At 40.3% G+C, this 12,847-nt stretch overlaps 1 protein-coding gene across 1 annotated transcript in view; it reads left to right on the top strand.

Annotated features, from left to right (window-relative positions):
* MROH9 (maestro heat like repeat family member 9) overlaps window positions 1-12,847 on the top strand; it is a 94,143-nt gene that overhangs the window by 57,156 nt on the left and 24,140 nt on the right. The window contains exons 9-13 of the mRNA XM_062190198.1: window positions 1,491-1,645; window positions 4,507-4,672; window positions 4,960-5,102; window positions 6,124-6,261; window positions 8,604-8,724. Coding sequence (XP_062046182.1) covers window positions 1,491-1,645; window positions 4,507-4,672; window positions 4,960-5,102; window positions 6,124-6,261; window positions 8,604-8,724 — 723 coding nt within the window. The remainder of the gene's footprint in view (window positions 1-1,490; window positions 1,646-4,506; window positions 4,673-4,959; window positions 5,103-6,123; window positions 6,262-8,603; window positions 8,725-12,847) is intronic.

Raw genomic sequence — 12,847 nt, 5'->3', positions numbered from 1 at the left:
AAACACAAAGTGAAAAATACTGTCTGAGTACTAGTTATAGCATTAAATCACAATGCACATCACATTAAGGACAGAGATCCTACATGAGGAGTAAGTGCACAGTGACTCCTGTTGTTGACTTAACAAATTGACACTCTTGTTTATGGCATCAATAATCACCCTAGGCTCTTGTCATGAGTTGTCAAAGCTATGGAAGCCTTTTGAGTTCACCAACTTTGGTCATATTTAGACAAGGTCATAGTCAAAGTGGAAGTTCTCTCCTCCCTTCAGAGAAAGGTACCTCTTTCTTTGATGACCTGTTCTTTCCACTGGGATCTCATTCACAGAGATCTTTCATTTAGGTCATTTTTTTTTTGCCAGAGTGTCTTGGCTTTCCATGCCTAAAATACTCTCATGGGCTTTTCAGCTGGATCCGAATGCCTTAAGGGCTGATTCTGAGGCCAGAGTGCTGTTTAGGACATCTACCATTCTATGAGTCTGCTATGTTTTCCGCTTCCCATGTTGGATCGTTCTCTCCCTTTTTTGTTCTATCGGTTAGTATTTTCAGACACTAGTCTTGTTTATGTGATACCTTTGATTCTTGGTCCTATCATTATGATCATTTGTGAACAGAAATTGATCAAATGGACTAGTGGGATGGCATTGGTACATGCAACCTTGATGGGATTGAATTGGAATCCCCTCATGTGTTTCTAACTCTACCGTTTGGGGCAAGTCAGTTTGAGCATGTCCCAAATTGTACATCTCTTCCCTCTCTTATTCCCACTCTTATATTTAACAGGGATCACTTTTCAGTTAAGTTTCAACACTTAAGAATAACTGTGTATTAATTACAGAATTAAACCAATAGTACTAAGAAGAACAGACAAAAAATACTAAGAGGGATAACGTATTTTCAAAATATGTGATCTGGGTGATTAATTTTGATGTTGACAGCAAATTACAGGTCTAGCAAGAAGTCTCCTTATTCAAGAATGAATGAAATAGAGAGGGGAAAAACAAAACTGGAATGGGGTCTTCGAGTAGAGTTTGCAAGATTATGGCTTAGTTCTTACCATCAGGATATCCCCCTGATGTGCAGTTAATCCTTTCAATATATAGATTCAAATATTTAATTTTCAGAGGTTTTTTAGTATATTGTCACATTTTTTTATTCTTGGTCATTGCTTCTATTTTCAAGTATTTTGATTGTACAGGTATTTTCTACACTGAACGCATGTCTTTTAGAATGAAATAGACCCCCTCTCAAAATAAAATTTTCTTAAAAAAATCTGTATTTTCTCATTACCCATATATGCACAGGTTTGTTCCTTATCAAAATTACATGGTCTCTCACACACACACACAAACACGCTTTATGGCGATGCTTATTTATGTGTTCCTGTCTTGTTCAGTTTAATAAAGATTGAATTCTTAATGCAAAAATATTCCTTGATTTAGAGGGGACCATGAAGGAAGCCTCCTGTTAACCTGTGAAATTTCTTTTCTAGGTGTCTAAGATTGTGGATGCAATTTATAAGCAATTGTGTGAGAATTCTTTTCATAATATGAAGCAAGCCTTGTTGCGGGTCATCACCTTGCTGACATGCACTTCACCCAAAAAGGTTATCTTTCAACTCATGGACTACCCAGTCCCAGCTGACAAGTAAGGTCTCCCTTTTCCTGACCCTCACAAGTTTTGTTTACCATCTCCTCAATGAGATAGACCTGTGTCCAAGGCCTGAGCTATCAGAATCAGGCCTGGTTTATTTTTTCTGAAACAGAAAAACACCAAAAAATTATAAAGCCACCAAATCAATGAGCTATCACTGCATCAAAAGGAGCTAGAAAACAACAAACCAAACCCCAAATAAGACCAGATACTAGCGTGTTATTCATATCTCTATACAGCATGCTGCACAGAGCACACCCCCAGGAAACGATCAACATCTCTTTGCATACACAGGACTCTAAGTTGTGTTTGGTTTCATGCCCTGTAGGAACAAACCTTTCTTCAAGGTGGTTATGAGTTTTCCTTCTAATTTGTGAATTTATCTATTTTTCTAGAGAAAAAAAAAACATACAGAGTTTTCTAGTCTATGAAGGCCAGTAAACTAACAAATAAAGTAACAAAATAAAAGAACTTAAATATAATTGGAAGTTCTCTGTCCTTAACTGTTAATCTGAAATTCATAATCCAAAATTATAAAGAATTTAAAAATGTTAATGTAAGTTTATAGGACAACATGAAACTAAAGACACATAAAAACACTTAGAAAATCACATCACTCCTTTCTTATAACTTGCGCACTGGAAATAAAGATGTTCTCTACTATTAGCATTGTAAAAGTTAGGAAGTCATATTGTGGATTGAGATCTGGATTTGAAAACAAGTAAATCAGCATTTCATCTCAACCTTGACCCTTGCAAATCTCCAGGATGCTCAATTCCCTCATCTGTGAAAGGTGGAAAGTCCTTTCCATCCAAAGAGGTTTAAGATGTCTGCATTAATGAAAGTTCTAAACAAATTATAAAGCTTTATTGATATGACTGAAAGATTATCTTGATTTAGGCAGTTTTAAAGTCACATAATATTTTGCTATTTATAATTGTTCTAGAAAGATCTTCATAAAACTCAGTGTTTTTCATTCAGGAACAAAGCACCTGCTGTGTGTAAAGTATTACTTGCCCTTTTATTTATTTATTTTTTTTTTAAGGAGAAGGAATGTACCCTCATGGAAATAAGACACAAGTTACCAATGAGTCTAGCACAAATAATGAGTGTTGAGGAGATACAGAAAGCAGGCATAATTAGAACCAGCTGAATTTAACTAAAGAAGTCACCAGCGGCCGATGCCGCGACTCAATAGGCTAATTCTCCGCCTGTGGCGCTGGCACACCGGGTTCTAGTCCCAGACGGGGCGCCGGATTCTGTCCCGGTCGCTCCTCTTCTTGTGCAGCTCTCTGCTCTGGCCCGGGAGTGCAGTGGAGGATGGCCCAGGTCCTTGGGCCCTGCACCTGCATAGGAGACCAGGAGAAGCACCTGGCTCCTGGCTTCGGATCAGCTCAGTGGGCTGGCCGCAGTGCTCCAGCTGCAGCAGCCACTGGAGGGTGAACTAACTGTAAAGGAAGACCTTTCTCTCTGTCTCTCTCTCTCCCTCTCTCTCACTGTCCACTCTGCCTGTCAAAAAAAAAAAATTAAAAAAAAAAAGAAGTCACGAGCAAGACTAGGGGCCAGTGTGTGGAACAGTGGGTGAGACAGCTGCCTGCGATGCTGGCATCCCATATGTGTGCCAGTTGGTGTCCCAGCTGCTCCACTTCAGTCCAGCTCACTGCTAATGGCCTAGATCAGTAGAAGATGGGCCAGGTGCCTGGGCTGCGGCCACCCTCTTGGGAGACCTGGAGGAAGTTCCTAGCTCCTGACTTGAGCCTGGCTCAGCCCTGGCCATTATGGCTTGTTGAGGAGTGAAACAATGGATGGAAGACCTCTCTCTGTCATTCCCTCTCTCTCTATAATTCTTTCAAATAAATAAATAAATCCTTTAAAAAAAATAAGTCACCAGCAGGTCTTAAGAGATGAGAGGTGAGTATGAGAACAGAAAAGACCAGATTCTGGAATTAAGATAAACCAGAGAAACATGTAGGCAATTTGACCATTCAGCAGAAACAAACAAGGAGAGGATCAGACAGGGCACTTGAGGTATGATATGGTTCTAAGCATGAGCCCTGCTGGCGACAGCAGTTTGGCAATGGGTTGTACAGAGCTGGGTGTACCCATGTTCCAGAAGATTAGGCACTTTAAGAACTTAAAAGCAGAAATCTTGAACAATAGACTTCAGAACCCAGTGTGAATTGACAAGGTATCAGGAATACATTGATACAGAAACATTCAGCACTTTTAACAGAACAATAGTAAGAAAAATCTTAAGAGTGACCAAGTCTATAGGGGAATGAGCTAGTTGAAGATCAAGCAGCCAGTGTTCTAGTCATATCTGTGTCGCTAATCAACATTGACATTTGGCAAAAGGATGGCCCCTCCAAATTCAGTATTTGTTTTTATTTTTCATCAGTTCATTAGTGTTTTTATTTGTTTAAGGTTATAAACATTTTATATGTGTTTATTTTATCTATTAATTTATATTCTCATGTCTGCTTTTAAATTTTCTAGCATTTTTGAGCAAACAAGGTCACATAGTGAGAGCAGCAGAGAGGTCGGTGGTGCAGAAAGTTGGTCAGCATTTGGCAATGAGCTGGACAGGTGTTTCACCAGCAGCAGGAAATGAGCCTGTAGACTTACCCACTGTGTTCTCCACAGGATCTTATTTAAATTCCTCATCTGCTTTTGAGGATAGGAGGTTTACAGGGTCGTTTGGAAACGGCAGTCTCAGGGTGTTCTGGATTTGTCTGCAGTGTATATGCTATACAGAAATGTAAAACCAAGATCCCTTCCCTGATTTGTTTCACTGTACCAAGTAGGAAAACAATAAACATGATCCTCACTGCAGGGGTTGGGGGGCTCTGTTGCAGCACTCTGATACTGATGTGGCAAGCGGCAGGCTCTGAGTCAAGTGTGGCCCCTCACGTGCTGAAGACAATCCTTCTGATACTGAAAGGAAAGCCTGGGGAAATGGAGGAAAACCAAATAGACAGGAGACGTTTCTCTCTTGATGCTACCAACATGATGCCTGTGGCGGTAAATGACATACATGTTTCTCCATTGCTGGAATGTTCTGTTCATGCAAATTCCTGCCTGCACACAGACAATCATGCATCCATTCACCCAACACATAGTTAATGAGTGCCTGGCTCACAATCAACTTAATGGCTGTTGTGGAGTGAGTGCATACACATGCATGCTTCAGGTTTCCTTCAAGGAGACCACAGGCTGGACTGAAGAGTTCCCTACTTACTCTGCTCAATAAGACTGGGTTTAGAAGGGGATAGCTTCCTTTTTTTAACTCTATTTTCCTTCCTTTACAGGCATCCCAGGCCCTGTGCACTTTGCTCCCTGTTGGCTCTTACAAGAAAGCTGTGGCCCAGTTTTTCCCGCAGCTCTTGGTGGCCCTCATGCTTCAGCTCTTCTACAGCACGGAGCTGAGACTGATGCCAGAGGCCAGGCCCCTGTGAGACACTGCTGGTTCTTTCAGATGGAATAAGAGAAGCATCCAGCTGTAGACTCTGTCCACTCCCTTGTGCTTATGTGGGATTGTTTATAACCCTGTGTTCAGTGCATGCGTTTGTTAGTTTTCTCTCTTATGACGAGTCAAATGCCTTCAGAAAAGTGACCCTTGTGTACATAGACGTTAGCTAGCCCTTCCCTGAATGTGTGTTTATAGCACTAAAGAGCTACTATCACAGAGCTCAGTGTATGCTTGCCATATCCACTGTCACATCAAAGCAAGGCACTGTCACATCAGGCAGGGAGAGAGCAAGGAGGAGAGCTGGATCCAAGACAGACACATTGAAGCTATGCCATTTACTTACTCTCTGGGAGTCACTTCTCAGGGTCATTGTGCATCTAAGATGCAGCAGTGTGCACAAACATACTTCGAGAGCTGTAAAGTTGTTCTGTGGTTTGGAATGTGGTGTGTGCCTTATGAAAACATTCCACTGTCATCTGTCCACGTAGAGAAGAGTTTAGCAATTCCCTTTTGCCCAAGAGGATACAATGCAGTTGGATTCACTGCCCTGCAGGGAAATCTCCACTCAGCTGGGAGCTGTTTGCCCTTATCCAGTGTGGATGTCAAAGCCATGCAGAGCTCTAAAACACATCCAGTCCCTTTAAGATAGGCAATCCGCTCTTGTCCTCCAAGCAGGCATACACCAAATCAGCCCGAGATGAGACCTACTGACTCAAGGCATCCACAAAAGAAAACTCACACCTTTAGCAAGTGATCACATCAAACATTTCTGACAGATAACCTAAACCAATAGGCTGTTGTGTGATTTACCCTAGATTCAGTTTAAACACGTATCTTATGCACTGCCAATCAGGGTCAACAAAGAGCACTTAACAACTCCTTCCTTTGAAGCATCCCCCTTCCTCACCATCTGTGTCCTGTCCAAGATGGGACAAATGGGCGGTGATACGTAGTTATGTGATGTCACAGTCAGGTGATTACTCTGCCTTTCTTTGGGCCTTAGCTATGCACAAGATGCCCTGAGAGTTCTGCTAAACTGTTCCGGATTACAAAATGTGGATATAGCTCTAAAGAAAAAGAACTGCTGGAACCAGTTTTCCCAAGCTCTCTATCACCATCATGGGGTCTACCTCGTTGCCAAGTAAGAACAGGGGCCTCTCGGATCTGGCTGAAGAGCCCATGGGAGTATAGCAGGCATGGAAAGCCAAGATATCATGGGAAAAAAAAAAAAAAAAAAGACCTAAATGAATGATCTCTGTGAGTGAGATCCCAGTGGAAAGAACGGGGCCATCAAAGAAGGAGGTACCCTTCTCCGAAGGGAGGAGAGAACCTCCACTTTGACTATGACCCTATCGGAATAAGATCAAAGTCAGCGAACTCTAAAGGCTTCCATAGCCCTGGCAACTCATGACTAGAGCCTAGGGAGATTACTGACGCCATGAACAGGAGTGTCAAATTGTTAAATCAGCAACAGGAGTCACTGTGTACTTACACCCCATGTGGGATCTGTCCCTAATGTGTCGTCTAAAGCCAAGTGATGCTACGACTGGTACTGAAACGGTATTTTTATACTTTGCGTTTCTGTGTGGGCGCAGACTGATGAGGTCTTTGCTAATTATATACTGAAGTGATCTTCTGTATATAAAGAGAATTGGAAATGAAAAAAAAAAAAATAACCTGGTGTTAAAATGGAAATGGCATAGAAAATTAATTAATTTGAAAAAAAAAAAATTCTGTAGGATCTCTGTCTTTAATGTGCTGTACATTGCTATTTAATGCTATAATTAGTAATCCAATGGTAGTTTTTTCACTTGATGTTGCTATATGGGCAAAAAGTTGAAATCTTTACCTAATATATACTAAACTGATCTTCTGTATACAAAGAGAATTGAAAATGAATCTTTACATGAATGGAAGGGGTAAGGGAGCGGGAAAGGGGAGGGTAGCGGGCGGGAGGGAAGTTATGGGAGGGGGGAAGCCATTGTAACCCATAAGCTATACTTTGGAAATCTATATTCATTAAATAAAAGTTTAATAAAAAAAAAAAAAAAAAAAAAAAAAAATAAAAAAAAATAAAAAAAAAAATAAAAAAAAAAAAAAAAAAAGAACAGGGGCCTCTGCAAAGGATTCTTGGTCTCTATCCCACCTTGTCCATTTTTTTTTTTTCAATTACACCATGTGGAACACAATCAGTTTATACCACAATTTCCAAATGTCTCTTAACGATCTGAATTGCCATTTGATTTTTACTTCTTTGGTTATTTTGAGGGGTTTTTATTTGGGTCTCTTTTGATGTTTGCTATCCTCTTTTCTCTTGATGATGCAGATGGCTAGTGGCCCTCCCTTTACAAAACAGGTTGGTCTTTCAGATACCTGTACATAGAACTAGAAGTGAGTCTGTTTTGTTCCCTCTGATGTTAGCTGATTACTTCTTTAAAGGCATCATAGTTTGAAATGTGCTCCCATTTTTAAAAGGGCTGATGAAAAGCTCTGCTCAATGAGCCAAATAAATTTTGGGAAAATAACAGAAGAGTGTTTTCATTTTTCTTGTACTGGAAAGGGTTTGTTTTGTTTTGTTTGTTTCCTGGTTAGTGCTTTAGTACATAGCAAGCTTCTGATGATAGAGATCAGATTTCAGGATCAAGAATCAGGTTACAAAGCCTTGGAAACATTCCAGACCATTTGAAGTTGTGTCTGATTCAGAAAGTACAGTATGCTTTATGGGCTCTTGGTGCTTTGCAAACATCAACTCATTGGCACATATAGTTCAGGAGTACATCCTGTTTTGTAAAAGGTTAGTACATTTGCACCTTATAAGTGGCCAGCTGTCCCAGCAACACCTGTGAGTTAAAAATTCAGAATCTCAGGCACAGCACAAAACCTACTCAATAGAATCTGCATTGGCATAATTTCCAGGTGATTTGCATGCACATTAAAGTTTAAGAAGCATTGATCTGAAGACAAGACCAAATTGGAGTCTTGCGATAGAAACTTTTTCACTTCCTTCTTCCCAGTCCTACCTCGACCAATCTGATCCAGGCCAGTCCAAGTGTGTTAATGGAGAATGGTTTCGCTAATCATAGCTCACCACTTCTCTTCTTAAGTGACACAGAGTTGTACCAAACTGTCCTTTTTATTATGCATTCGAAGGAAGGGCATAGTCCCAAAAAACAAAGATGAGCTGTACTGCCATCTTGAAGTGAGTGCTGGAAGTTTGGTTAGGAATTGGAGACAAAAGAAAGAAAAGTGACAGTAAGGAAAGAGATGGTGACAAGGACCCAGGTATCACAATTCCCCAGGGTCTGCGTTGCTGCAACAGTGGGGGTGCACTTTGCCTTAGATGAGGATTGAATGTTAGAGTCTTTTTTTATCTGAAAGGCACAAGATATGAGGATGGTTCTCTCTTTGTCACTATTAGCATCTGCTAATGTAGAATGTCTTTTCATCCTCCAAGATAATCCAGTATTTCATTCTCTTTTGCAGAACTCTCAGTGACTATAACTTTCCACAGTTTCCAGAGACCTTACATTATCTCTACAAGATCTCAGTGGAAGGTCCTAGAAGGTCAGAAGACAGTATCATCACAACAATATTCCTTACTGAAGTGAGTTTTATTAGGATACTAGGAGCAACCTAATTTTCATTCTCTATCAAATCAACCACCACTCCAGCCTCACATCTCCCTCCCTGAATATTTTTTCTTATGATGGATTAGGATAATGAAAAATATCTTAAGTTGGGGATGGGTGGGGTGTACAGTTAGATCTGGATTATGCGACATGTTTTGATCCTTTAGACTGCCTTAGGAGCTGGCTTTTATCTTCTCCTACAAGGTGTGGCTCAGTACAAACACTAATAACTTTTGTAGTACCAGTTCATCTATTCCTGCAATCCTGTTCAAGTATGTGGGTGGTTGTTTTCTTGTTTTAAAATTTATTTATTTATTTGAAAGTCAGAGTTACACAGAGAAAGAGAGGCAGAGAGAGAGGTCTTTCACCCACTGGTTCACTCCCCAGTTACCCACAACGGCCGAAGCTGCACATATATGAGGCCAGATCAGCCTCTTCCAGGTCTCCTGCACGGGTGCAGGGGCCCAAGGACTTGGGCCATTCTCCACTGCTTTTCCAGGCCACAGCAGAGAGCTGGATCAGAAGTGGAGCAGCCAGGACTCGAGCCGGCACTCATATGGGTTGCCAGCTCTGCAGCTGGTGGCGCTACCCGCTGTGCCACAGTGGTGGCCCCAAAGTACATGGATGTTTAATTGGATATACTAAAGATAGAGGGTAACAGGATGATACTTCAGACTGTTGTGAAGGGGAAAAAATGAAGACAGGGAACCATTTTACTTAGTATATAGATATTTTGCTACATATTCTAATTCCCACTGGAATCAAGCAAATTAAGGAAATCTTTTTTCTTATAAAAATAATTATCTGAATGAAGTCTAATTTTTCCATGAAGACCGTGTTTCAATAAGCAAGTATTTCCTAAGGTGTGATGTCTAATATCTTAAAACATTTAAGATAATTTCAAACATTATAACAAAACTTTTAATGAACTATAAAAGATACCCATTTACAATATTCTCTACTTCTAAAGCTTTAACAAGTACACATGTACATAAATCAATTTAACTGGACATTGTCATAGGAAATCATCACTGGTTTTCAAAAGTACGTAAGCCATTTAGATCTCTCATTAATTTTATTGTTAGTCATGTTTTCATTGTATTACTATTTATGTATATAGAAACAGTAAAAGGGTTTAAACATAACTTAAATAAGAGTTTCCACAAAATGATGCATTCAATAGAAATTTGCAAACTACATATGATTTATATTAGCACCATCAATATGATGGATGACATTTAAGGAAATGGATTGCTTTTCCTGGCATGAATACATGAATGTTTTTACTACAGGAGGCTGGCATACCCACCCTTCCAGGTTCTCAGTCATGACCACATTCTTGCACCACTTTCTCCAATTTGGATTCTGGGCATCTTCAGTTATCTAGCATACTATGAGATCACTTGGCCCTGGATTGTTTTCAGTACACAATATGTGTATTTTACCAATATAGCCAATCAATTAGGCCAGTGATAATTAAATACTACCTTTAATGCCTATGCCAATTTATCCATGCATACTTGTTATTTCTATTTTTTACTAATATAAATATGAAAAGAGTATACATTTTTGTGCCTATATATTATCAACGATAAAGATTTTTAATGTCCACTTCACTTCTGAACAGCAGCATTCCACTGATGCGTACATAGCTTGTGGAAGCACACATCTTTCCTTTGGATTCTTAGGTCGAGGAGATTACCCCTGGGATTGTGGATGAGTGGAGGCTGAGCTGGATCCTTTAATGCTGGGACCTGCTGTTGTTGGGCTTATCACCAGGGACTCAAACAGGCATGGCTCCTGTCTGATCCCTGGGTGAACTGAATTATCTCCAAACCTCAGTCAATAATGTTGGCATTGTGATGAGAGGCCTCATTCAGAGTGTACAGATGGCACACCTGTTATCAAGTACACAATGACTCCTTCTGGTTGCAGTAGGGGACTCCCACTATGCCACTGGATAAATCCCTGAACAGGACTGGACCCAGACCATTGTAAATAAGGCCAGAATCACAAGGCTGTTTCTGTGCCCACAGCCAGAATCACATCTTTTTGATGCGTAGATAGGTGCATCACCCAGAAGTCTCTGGGTAGGTAAGACTACTACTAAACTCAAGCTGAAAGGGGCTGGAGCTGAGCTACAGGACTGTTTCAGGACTTTTGTGGGAACAATTAGCAGGTCCACTTGCAAGGTCATAGATGGACATGTCACCAACAGGTCATCAAGCTGGCTGTCTCTGAGAGGGGCTGGATTCTAGTCTAGCCATAGGTCCACTTCAGCGTCCACAGCTAAGCTCAATGTCAGCAGGACAGGCACCCCAGGAACAAGTGCATGTGACTCTTCCTAGCTTGTTTGAGGGATGGATCTGGTGAAGGGCTAAAGCCAAACAGAGCTATTGTCAGTCCAGAGTAGGATATGATCCTTTCTGGGTCTGGCACTGTGACTACATAGGAAGCCTGCTATGTGGTTGTTGGTTTGCCTTCTCAGAACAACCCTCCTCTCCAGGGCAGGCGCTGTGGCATAGTGGTAAAGCTGCCACCTACAGTGCTGGCATCCCATATGGGTGCTGGTTTGAGACCTAACTGCTCCACTTCCTATCCAGCTCCCTGCTAATGTGCCTGGGAAAGAAGTGGAAGATGGCCCAAGTCCTAGGGCCCTTGCACCCATGTGAGAGATCTGGAAAAATCCCCAAGCTCCTGGCTTTGGATTGGTCCAGCATCAGCCATTGTGGCCATTTGGGGAGTGAACCAGAGGGTGGAAGACCTTTCTCTCTCTCTGCCTCTGTCTCTCTGTAACTCTGCCTTTCAAATAAACAAATAAATGTTAAAAAAATAAAAAACTATTCAATGTTAGGTTTCATCAAGGCTTCTGGGCCTTGTACCTAAATCCCAGTGCCCCTGAAAAGCTACGTTAGCTTCTGGATGGCTGTAAAATTATTTCTGATGTGTGTGTCGGGGGGAGGGAGGGTATGTGAGCAGGGCCTCTCCTCAGCCATCCTGCTGCACAGTTTTAAATATTCATGGTGATAGTACCCCATTCTGGTTCCATTATGGATTTTTATCATAGTTATAATTGAAATGTTGAATTTTATTGACTATTTTAACTCTAAACAATGTGATGTTTTTCTTATACAACTTAATGATATGCACTATTCACAAATGGCCTACTATTAAAATTATCATTGCAATATTGTATAAACTAGGAATATGTAGAAATTGATTTGTTAGCATTTCATTAAGAATTTTCATGTTCATATTTAACAGCAACTCTGTTCTGCATTTATCTATTATGTTGGATTCTCTCCTGTTTTGGTACAGTATTTCTAGTATATTTAAAAATCAATTAGGTGATGCCCAATATTTTTCTACAATATTGAATAATCTGTGGATCTTGTAAATCACATATCCTTAAAATGTTGGAAGAATTCTGTAGTTAAATTAATTGAGAGTCATGTGATTTCGAGTACTATGTTCCATCTTGTTTCTCTTGATTTCAGGAAGCAAATTCTTTATTTCTAGGTAAATTATTTTAGGCCAAATGATGCAGTTACTTCCAACTAAGAATAAATATTTATTTTCTTATAGAACAGTTTCATTGTTTTTCAGTTTCTGTGGTAACTCCTGCTGCATGTTTGTTTCCCTCTATGCTTAAACATTTTGATTCACAAATTGGAGGGCTCTTTAAATTTCCGAGAGTTTACAGACTTTATTTTTTCATTTAAACTTCTTTTATTATACCATATTTTTCAAAAGTTATTTTTACATGTTTTGTCTTAAATGTTTCATTTGTTGGTGTCTTTTGACCTGGTATGTAATTTTCATAAAAGTTACTTGGAAGTTTGAAAAGGAGGTGTGTTCTCTCCCTCCTCTCCTGTCACTCACTGCCCCTCTTTCTCATTGTGTCACCCTCTCTCTGTGCGCTTCATCTATTTTAGTGGTATCTTAATTGTTTCTTGGAAAGCGTGCTTTCAGAAAACTGTCATTTTAAAGGCAAGCACGTTTGGCTGCCAGTTACCAGGTGCATGAAGGCTCATGATAAGCATGTCCTCATTTGGGGCATTGGCTACTAAACCTCATCTGGCTGGTTTCTGGGTCTGG

Source organism: Lepus europaeus, chromosome 5, assembly GCF_033115175.1.
Source record: "Lepus europaeus isolate LE1 chromosome 5, mLepTim1.pri, whole genome shotgun sequence".
Classification (NCBI taxonomy): domain Eukaryota; kingdom Metazoa; phylum Chordata; class Mammalia; order Lagomorpha; family Leporidae; genus Lepus; species Lepus europaeus.
Note: the sequence above shows the minus strand (reverse complement) of the source record. Positions and strands in the feature narration are given on the sequence as shown.